The sequence below is a fragment of the Salminus brasiliensis genome, chromosome 15 (assembly GCF_030463535.1).
Source record: "Salminus brasiliensis chromosome 15, fSalBra1.hap2, whole genome shotgun sequence".
Taxonomy (NCBI): Eukaryota; Metazoa; Chordata; class Actinopteri; order Characiformes; family Bryconidae; genus Salminus; species Salminus brasiliensis.
The window spans coordinates 23,764,978-23,775,293 of record NC_132892.1 but is presented as its reverse complement, the minus strand read 5'-3'; the positions used below and the strand labels follow the sequence as shown (position 1 = coordinate 23,775,293).

Here is a 10,316-nt window from a genome sequence, read left to right as displayed (position 1 = left end):
TATGTAGTTGAAATGACCCCACTTGACTTGACTTGACTTGACTTGAATGGTACATTAGGTGGTGGAGCAACTCTCCTTATATGGCACATAGGTTTTAATCAGTCAAATTAATAGTGGAAATGTACTGTACAGCAGGCAATAATGTATGTGTATGCATGTGATTCTTACAAGAAAGCCCCAACAAACCCCACTAATCGCCCATAAACCCATAACAGTCTTAGTAGATCACTTTGCCCCAGTATTAAACCACATTTTTGATATTGGACGTTTCCTTTTCTTTATTGCCACAGAACATACATTAAGGTTGTAAAACGTCATGTTAGTTTTGAAACGCTGTGTGTAGTGTGGAAGTGTATGGTTTAGCACAGAGCCCCGCTACACTAAGCATTGGACAGTTATTGTTAAAGCACAGAAATGTGGTCAGACCTGCACGTGTTAGCTGCAAGAATGCCTACAAATGCAACCATTTTGTGACATCATTTCCTGTACTTGGTTTGTTTAGATTAGGGCTGCACAATGTATCGTTTCAGCATCATCACAATGTGGGCACATTGCAGGACGTGCAAGATCACATCAGACAAGTTGGATTCATTTGCAGCTTTTTGTCCTGCTGTGACTGATCCAGCAGTGTCCGATTATATCTGCCCAATAGTGGCTGAAGTGCCGAAGTGCACTACCAATATCAGAACATGCTTGATGATTTACAGCTGGTGAAAATATCTGTATTTTTATATATTGCAGAAAAAACCCCACAACTGCAATGTCAGTGTTCAATATCTTGCAGCCCTACATCAGCTACCTTTAGCTCACATTGTGTTCATAATTCAAACGAACCACACCAGAGGCCATTTTGAAAAACGGACAGACACCCACCTGCTCAGGTGGTCTCGGTCTGCTTGTTTGGTGTGCACCAAAAGTTCCAAAAGTGGCGCTCACACTTACTCTAACAAAAATCACAGCAGGGTTCATTTTAATCCAAACCAAAGCTGACAAGTATAAACACAGCGTTAATGAGGTCACCACAGGCAGAAAGGAGTAAAAAGTAGTGCTGCACTGCATCAGAGTGAGGAAAAGAACAGAGGAAAACAGGAGGAAAACAGTGCACGGTATATCAGAGTGAATCAGAAGAGAGCAATAAAGAACAGATGGCTAACAGCAAGTTTATTTTGGTTAGAATAATTGATACATAAAGCACGTCCTGAGGGAGTGATGAGTGAAGTATGGCCTGTTATGGAGAGTTTCTAGAGGAGGGAAAGCAGGGTGAGGGAGGGGTGGACAGGGCTGGAATTGTGGATAGCTATAGTGCAAAGAACAAAAAGGAAAAAAAGGGAGAGTGTGTGGGGGAAAAAAAACTAAAAAGGCAAAGACAAAACAAAAGGGGAATGAAGGAGAATGGAAGAGACCAGTTACAAATCAGCCAGGAGATTCAGAGTAGAAGTAAAACAGAGTTACTGTATAGTCCAGAGCACAGCAGAAAGCCTCGTCATAAATTGGCTCGAAAAGGGGAAAAGACAAAAACAAAAAAAACCTCAAACAAAATAAAAACACCCTAAACACTCCAGAGAAGCGGAGACATGACACCCGAGAGACCCCATCCTATAAACACCTCCAATGCTAAGCGCTAACTATTTAAGAAAAAGATTTGCTCTGCGTTCAGTCTTCGAAATGAAAAACAAAAGGCACAATGAATTTTCAACTCGTTCTTTATCTTTAATATGCACAAGAGCTGAAAAAATTACAGATGAGCCACCTTAAAGAGTAATTCAATGCTAAAATTTATAAAAAGATACAAACAATCAGAGGCCAAAATGCGAAGTTGTTTTTTTTCCATTTGTTTTTTTTCCTTTTCTTTTCTTCAGCAAGTAAAAATCTTGCAACCAGAAATAAGCTTGTATCAGTTTCAGATACAAGACAAAGAATTTTCTTAATTCTTTAAAGTGGCTCGGTTTTTCTAGGTGTCTAGATCATGAGTTTTCACACCTATGCAGGCTTTTTTTGTTTGTTTTTTTTGTTTTTTGTTCATCAACAATACATGGCTAATTCCAAAAAACGCCAGGGCTGCCATTTGTCCTTGAATCCTCGTCCTCAGTAGTCTGCAGCCAAACCACAACTACATTAGTCCAAATGTAATTTTTTTTTGTTTTTCCCATACATCCCTTTACAATTTAATGCACAGGGAAGGAAAAAAAAAAACAACAAAGAATTGTCCAGTCACAACAGTTAGAAAGCCCATTTCCAACACGTTTCCATTTCAAATTGTTTGCCACCACAAAAAAAGTGAATGTTAAAAAAAAAACAAAAAAAAAAACGTCCCCATTAATTGTGAATGAGTAACACAATGTTATTATTGTTCTCAAGTGTCCCGACAAATGTCTAGCATGTGTGGCAGCTTCTCAATTTATACTTTACACAAGAAAGATATTTATTTTTAGTTTGTACAGTTATGTTTTGTAGCAAATAAATTTAAAGAAAAAAAAACACCAAAAAAACAAAAAACAAAAACAAACCACAAACCAAAACAAAGAAAAATAAACAACGGCTTTGCCATGGATCTCCATTTTTCCATTGCTTGTGTTTAAATTAAGCGAATGTCGCTTTCCACGTATGTTTAGCCAAAAAATAATATATGTATATATTTATATATATATATATTTATATATATTTATATATACTGGGACAACTCGAAAGTGTGCATAAGACTGAATCCAAGCTGCAAACGTGGAAGCTCCACCAATCACAAAAAAATAAAATAAAAAATAATAATCACAGTTCAATCATTTTTGCAGAGTTTACCCTCTGCCAACGATTTAAGCCTTATTATTATTATTTGTTTTGTTTTTTTTTAAACTTAGAGAAAAAATATTCCCTCCGAGAGGGGCAGAAAAGTGAGGGGGGAAGAGGGAAAAAAAGGGGCCTGGTCATGAAGGCCTTTCAGGGTTTTTCCCTTGTACAATGAAACTTCTTTCTGTGGTTCTGAAGCAGTTAAAACGATTGGTGACTCCACAAACTGAGAGGTGCTCCTCCAAGCACGATACATACTGAATAATCCAGTGCATCCGCCATGTGTCAAAGTCCTTAAAACACTGTGTGAGGATCCCATGTTCCACGCCAACGCCATCCGTTTAATCATCGACATGGTACCACGGTAATGGAGAGATTGATGCCACAGAAAATCTTGTGCCAAACACTTTTGCGGGTTAAGTGAATTGAACGTGTGTTAAACAAGACATCCTGTTCTCATGTTTGTTTTATTGTTGTAATTTGTTTACTGTTGTGTTTCATTTTTTGTCATTTTCCCCATTTTTTTGTATAATTGTTTTAGTTTCATGATGACTTAATAAAAAAAATATATGAACAGAAGGAATTGGTGCTTGCTTCTTCTAAGTCCTGTTTGCACACGTTTATAAAAAAAAAAAAAAAAAAAAAAGAACAAAATAAAGGCCCCCCCCCCTTATAGAAGATAAACGGCTCCAAAGACTAGTCCACAGACTCCTCAGAGAAGGGGGGAGCGGGTTCCACATGGCTTAGCAGAGCAGAGGCTGGATGTCTTGAAATAGGGTGTCTGTCTGGGCTGTGTGACCCCAAAAAGCCAAAACAAAACAAGACAAAAAAAAAATCCCTGCCTTCAAATACCGGGATCATATTTTTTCCTCCAATCTTCCTTGTCGGCTGATATGATGGCTGGTAGAACGTTAGAAGTTTTCTAGAAATGTTCATGCACACATATGATTTAAGTCAGTGTGTTCTGTGTATGTGCGAGTGAGCAAAAAGAGCAAAAAACCTTTTGTTTTGGCAACTGCAGTATGACAGAAGAGGCGCATTTGCTTTCACCAACTTCTTCACGAAATGTGTAGACTTTGCTCCAACTCCGGGTGACACTCGAGACCGAGAGAGAGCGAGAGCAAGACAGAGCGAGACAGAGAGACAGAGAGAGAGAGAGAGAGAGAGAAAGAAAGAAAGAGAAAGAGAGAGAGAGAGAGAGAAAGAAAGAAAGAGAAAGAGAGAGAGAGAGAAAAAGAAAGAAAGAGAGAGAGGGAGAGAGAGACGCTCACAAATCCTTCAGTGCTAGTTTTGTTTGCAGGTTTCTTCAGCGTCTTGATTGGTTGTTTTCTCTGGTTAGCGGGTTTGTTGGTTTATTGGTTGATCGGTGATGGTTGGATTGTGGGGAGGGGCGGCGGGGAGGGGGTTGAGCAGCAGGGGGTCCCGCCGGCTTGAAGTTCTGAGTTTGGCTCTGTTAGAACTTGAACTCCTTGGTTTGCAGGTTAGAGGCCGGGTCAAAGTTGAACGTGCCTCCTTGTGTGGCCTCGGGGATCAGACTCGGGTCCTCGTCGATCTGGGGAGGAGGGGGGTAAATGAGTAAGAGTACAGCGGTTGGTAAATGGATATATTTCTAGGATGTTGCAATGGTATCCTAGGTGGTTTCTATGACGTCTCAGATGATTATTAGTGTTTCGCCTTGTTGCTTTGGTTGGTTAGGTCTTACTATTGCATTTGCATTTTTGTGACAAACTTGTGCAACCTTTATTTATACGAGTAAAAAAAGTCGGTTCAAAAAGAAACAATGTGAAGTTTAACAGGAAGTCAATGTGGGCAACATTATACAACAAAATCTAGCAGAAACATAAGAATAAAAATTGTATAACAATAAAGCCATAATAACCACTCTTTAGCTATTTTAGGAAATGCTACATCCAGATACTTACATCATCTCCTGAAAAGTACTGATCAATGATTTCGAATGCTAATTTGTAGATGTCCTCATTTTCATGCTGCTGCAGGTTCTCGATTTTCTCCAGTCCTAATAGAGAAATAAGGCATAAAGGTTAGGAGGTAAAGAGATAGACACACTGATCCAGGCCGACGGCACAAAAGGGCTGTGTCCTGTTTACCTCCACACTCCTCAATGATCTCAGCGATGGTGCTGGCCTCCTCACCAGCCATGATAAGGATGTTCTTCAGGCCATCTAGAACCACCTGCACCACCTGCGAGTCCTTCACCGACAACAGGCTGCAGAATGGCGGGATCACATTCTGCTGCACCAAGTACTCCACCTGCCAATCAGGTAAACCAGTAAGATAAACAGTTATTAGATATTTTGTTATAAACACCGAATATACACAACGATGGATAATTTACACGTACCTGATCTTTCCTTCCACTTATTGTTAAGTTGCTGATGGCCCATGCAGCCTCTTTCTGTGTGCCAAAATCGCCCTTTTAAAAAGGAGGGGAAAAATGTGTGAGAACAAAGCTGCTGATAAAGCAATTTGTTGTTGTTCAGATATGAAAGTTTGGTTGCTTTGGTGAAAATAAAATGCTTCTATGTGTTTTTACAAGCCTACTTACAACCCTGTTTCTTTGCTGTAAAATGGAACACTGTTTCTTTGCGGGAGGCCCTTCTCCAAGCAGTGCTTTACTAGGTTGGCTAGCGTTAGCTTTGAGCCTTATTAGCCTCGCTTTCAGATGCTCCGGGATTAGCCGTAGCATTTAACCTCAAAGCGCCTTTGCAAGTAGGCTTGGTGTATTTATGTTTTAGGGGTGTAAATAACAGCACAATTCAACTATGCAGACATAAATACAGTTTTCTACAGGCAAATTCCATTCTAGAACAACTTTAACTAACTAATTACTTAACAGTGTTTCATGCTTAAAACCCTTAAATAATCTTTTGACCAACAGTTGGTTGAAACAGCTTTATGTACATGCATAATACGGTTTCCCACAAACTACATCTGATTTGTTGTTCACTCTTCATGGAAAGTGCCTCTACACTCCAAAATAAGTGAAGGGTATTGGGGGTTGTGTTACCTTAGCCAGCTGGTGTATGATCATGGGGATGAGGCCTGCATCTATAACAGCCTGCACCTGCTGCTGGTTCCCTGCTGTGATGTTGGACAGGAACCACACTGCCTCCTGCAGGGGGATGCAAACACACAGAGCTGCCCAGTCAGAGAGGGGCTTTCCCCTTAATGCAGATCAGTCTCTTCAGAGGGGTCATTAAAGGCCAACATTAAACACTGGTATTCAGACCGCACTTCAACTACAAGTTAATGTATATGAGCTGTACAGACGACCAGAAACCATTTAGGAGTAGAAAGAAAATCAATGGAGTAGAATCATTTGAGAGCTCAGTAGCCTGATGAACTAGCTTTCTAACAGCTTGTTTTAACTGAGCACTTCAATGTGACTAAGCACGTTAAGCATGACTAAGACAAAATCAATTAAAATGAGCATCCTGACCACCATTATTTATATACAGTGAGTCCAAGAAGTATTTGATCCCTTGCTGATTTTCTTCGTTGGCCCACTAATAAAGACATGATCATTCTATACTTTTAATGGTAGATGTATTCTTACATGGAGAGACAGAATATTAAAAAGAAAATCCAGAAAATAAATCTAAGGAATATATATTAATTGATTTGTATTTCATGGAGTGAAATAAGTATTTGATCCCTTAGTATTCATTAGCAGTTCTGGCTTTTACAGACCAGTTAGACACTCCCAATCAACTTGTTACCTGACCTGAAGCCACCTGTTCTCACTAATCACTTGTGTGAAAAACACCTGTCCACAGAATCAGACAGATCACACAGATTTCAAGTCTCCAACATGGGTAAAACCAAAGAGCTGTCACAGGACCTCAGAGTCAGAATTGTTGACCTTCACAAAGCTGGAATGGGCTACAAAAAGATTAGTAAGGTGTTGGATGTGAAAGTAACAACTATTGGTGCAATTATCAGAAAGTTTAAAGAGTATAACATGACAATCAACAGACCTCGGCCCGGTGCTCCAAAGAAGATTTCGCCTCGTGGGGTGGCAATGATGCTGAGAACAGTCAGAAATCGTCCTGCAACCACTCGGCAGGAGTTAGCAAATGACCTGAAGGCAGCTGGGACCACAGTTTGCAAGGAAACAATTGGCAACACTTTGCGCAACAATGGATTCACATCCTGCAGTGCCCGAAAGGTACCCCTGCTGAAGAGAGCACATGTGGAGGCGCGCCTCAAGTATGCCAATGATCATTTGAAAGATGAACCAAGTTATTGGTAGAAGGTTTTGTGGTCAGACGAGACCAAAATTGAACTTTTTGGCCTCAACTCCACCCGCCATGTGTGGAGGAAGAAAAATGCTGCCTATGACCCCAAGAACACTGTGCCCACCGTCAAGCATGGAGGTGGAAGCATAATGTTTTGGGGGTGTTTCTCTGCCAAGGGTACAGGGCTACTTCACCGCATCACTGGGAAGATGGATGGAGCCATGTACCGCACAATCCTGAGGGACAACCTCCTCCCCTCTGCCAGGGATCTGAAAATGGGCCGTGGTTGGGTCTTCCAACATGATAACGACCCTAAACATACAGCAAAGGCAACAAAGGATTGGCTCAAGAAAAATCACATTAAGGTCATGGAGTGGCCCAGCCAGTCGCCAGACCTCAATCCGATCGAAAATCTATGGAGGGAGCTGAAGGTCAGAGTTGCCAAGCGACAGCCCACCAACCTTCATGATTTAGAGAGGATCTGCAAAGAAGAGTGGGCCAAAATTCCCCCTGGTGTGTGTGCTAAACTTGTGGTTAACTACAACAAACGTCTCACCGCTGTGCTTGCAAACAAAGGCTTTGCCACTAAGTATTGAGTGTGTTTGGCAAGAGGGATCAAATACTTATTTTCCTCATTGAAATACAAATTAATTAAAATATATTCTTTAAAATTATATTCTGGATTTTTGTCTTGATATTCTGTCTCTCCATGTTAGAATATATCTACCATTAAAAGTGCAGAAGGATAGTGTCTTTATTAGTGGGCAAACAAAGAAAATCAGCAAGGGATCAAATACTTCTTGGACTCACTGTATATATATATATATATATATATATATATAAATAATAAACGGTGGAATACGGTGGTGGATCTTTGTGTATGTATGAATGCAAGCACATACCTTGTTGATCTTCTCTTTGGGGTGTGTGAGCAGGTTGGGGAAGTGAGAGAGCACGTCACAGTTCAGCACCACCTGAGTCTGCTCATCTGTCCCCGTCACAATGTTCCCCACTGCTCTCAGTGCTGCTGTCTGGAAAAGTGAGAGAGGAGAGAATTTCAAACCATTAATCTCCTCTGTCAATTCTGAAAGTTCAACAAATACTAACAAGGGCCGTAACAAATGAAACATAGTGGGAAATGTGCCCTGTGCAATTTACATAATAATACCAGGTAGAGATGTAACAATGCAATGTAACGATACAATGTAACATTGCGTTTAAATGTTGTTTTGTGGCTAACCTGTTAGTTATGGCTAAAATACTCCCGAGCTAACACACTAGATATTAGCTTACATGCCTAAACAGTCAGAATGGACCTGCAAACCCCAGTGAACCCTTCTAAAATCTATCTTTGTAACGTTTATCAGTTCAATTTTTTGACTGTTTGAAACAGAAAGTTGGAAGTAAAACTTTATAAGCATAATTGCATCTGCTCCTTACAACATGAATTTCAAGGAACAAAAAAAGCAAACAAGATTTTTCCATTTGTGAGTCTTGTAATGTAAATGGAAGGACTATATCAAAGGCTGCCAATAGGTGGGACGGAGCTGGATCTACAACCAATAAACTACAGTAACGCTGTAAAGACATTTATAGACATTTTACAACTAATTAGGACTTAGTACTCTACATACTCGACATACTCTACATTGTGCTGAACATCATCTTCATGCAAAAAAACCTTGCATCTCCATTTTTGACATCGCACTTTGAGAAAACGTAATTCTGGTATTATGTCAAACTTTCATGATGAATGAATAGAAATGCTCCAAACATGACTTCCACTGAAAGTTATGATTAAAAAAAAAAAAAAAACTGTTACAATATAGAAAGAGATACATTTTGACCATGTTGAATGCTTTAATAACCTGAAAATTGAAACGTTAACCCTAACAAAAAAGTCAAATTTTGGCACTCATTATTTTTGCTGTATCAAAAACACATTACATAATATGAATAAAAAATAATACAAAATTATTTTTTCACTTAATAGCATTTCTGAAAGAGCATTTCCTTAACGATAAGCTTTTCAATATAGGCCTAAAGAAGGCCAAAATATCCATGTAAATCAAATGTTGCTGAATCATGAGCTCTACGGTAACACCCATAATTCCACTATAATTTGTGCAAGGAATAGACTCCCTTGTCATGTAATTGAAATCTGACTTTGACTTGACCTGTCATTATTAGATTTAGCAGGAGTGAATGACTGACTTAGAATTGAAATGTGATGTCCACCCATCCAAACAAGTTTTTTTTTGTATTTGTCCCCCCCTTTTTCTTTACCTGAACTTTAACTTCTTGGTGGCTGAGCAGGGGGACGAGGAAGGGGACGACACCTGAGTCTATGACCATCTGTATCTGCTCGTTCCCGCCGTCTGTTAGGTATGATAAAGCCCACACTGTGTCTACAAGAATCTAGAGAAGGGTGAAGTAGGGACATGGAGGGGGAAAAATGGGAGTAGAAAATTGAGAAAGAATTAAAAAATTGAATCAAAAGGTGATCCAGACACTATAGCCTGCAAATGACAAAAGAAAGACATAATCTGCAACTCGTGTATGCCATGCATTATTCACTGTGAGGGGACTGGACTTACATTTATATCTGTGTGGTATATAAGTACACATAGCGCAGGAAGGATCTGTAAAAGAGAAAAAAATGGAATTTTAATCAGGACTCACAGACACTATTTCTCAGATCAGAATAATGTATTCATCAGACAAGCCTTTATAGGTGCAGTTGCTTTTTATGCATTCCAGACAGACGAACACACACACACACACACATACGCATACGCACACACCCTCTTGTGTCTAATGACTTCTTGGCAGCAGGTGGTTCAATAAGGCTCCTTTCATATCAAAGTTGCATTGTGTGATCACAGCGATAGAGCAGGATAAAGTACATATTAAAGCCTGAAACATGGTGTCTGGATTATTTTCCTTTCAGGCAGGTCAGAGTTGTTTACTAGAGCATTGAGGCTAGAGGAGCAGTCAGCAGTGGCTGGGATAAAATGAGGTTTCTCTAGGAACGCATTATCTTTAAACAGCAGGCAGGGTTATGCAGGGATTTTAATGGAGTTGTGATCGTGTCACAGAGAGGAATGCAGTGTAAACACATACACAGACTTAGAATACAGCAATAAGTCACAAGGGGTCATGAGATACAGTAATTTTACAACAGTTAAGGGTTATATTAGGCAAAACACAGTTATGTCAAAATACAGACACAAATACACAGATGTTTAATGCATAAATTATTAGAATTAGTCCACT

At 39.7% G+C, this 10,316-nt stretch overlaps 1 protein-coding gene across 1 annotated transcript in view; it reads right to left on the bottom strand.

Annotated features, from left to right (window-relative positions):
* Positions 1–1,685: 1,685 nt before the first annotated feature.
* The window catches only part of kpna3 (karyopherin alpha 3 (importin alpha 4)), a 29,788-nt gene continuing 21,157 nt past the window's right edge, over positions 1,686–10,316 (bottom strand). Inside the window, exons 10-17 of the mRNA XM_072656669.1 lie at positions 9,638–9,682; positions 9,327–9,458; positions 7,943–8,071; positions 5,810–5,914; positions 5,144–5,215; positions 4,890–5,052; positions 4,704–4,798; positions 1,686–4,333 (exon numbers count right to left, since the gene is read on the bottom strand). Of these exons, the coding sequence (XP_072512770.1) occupies positions 4,235–4,333; positions 4,704–4,798; positions 4,890–5,052; positions 5,144–5,215; positions 5,810–5,914; positions 7,943–8,071; positions 9,327–9,458; positions 9,638–9,682 (840 nt within the window). The 3' untranslated portion in view covers positions 1,686–4,234. The remainder of the gene's footprint in view (positions 4,334–4,703; positions 4,799–4,889; positions 5,053–5,143; positions 5,216–5,809; positions 5,915–7,942; positions 8,072–9,326; positions 9,459–9,637; positions 9,683–10,316) is intronic.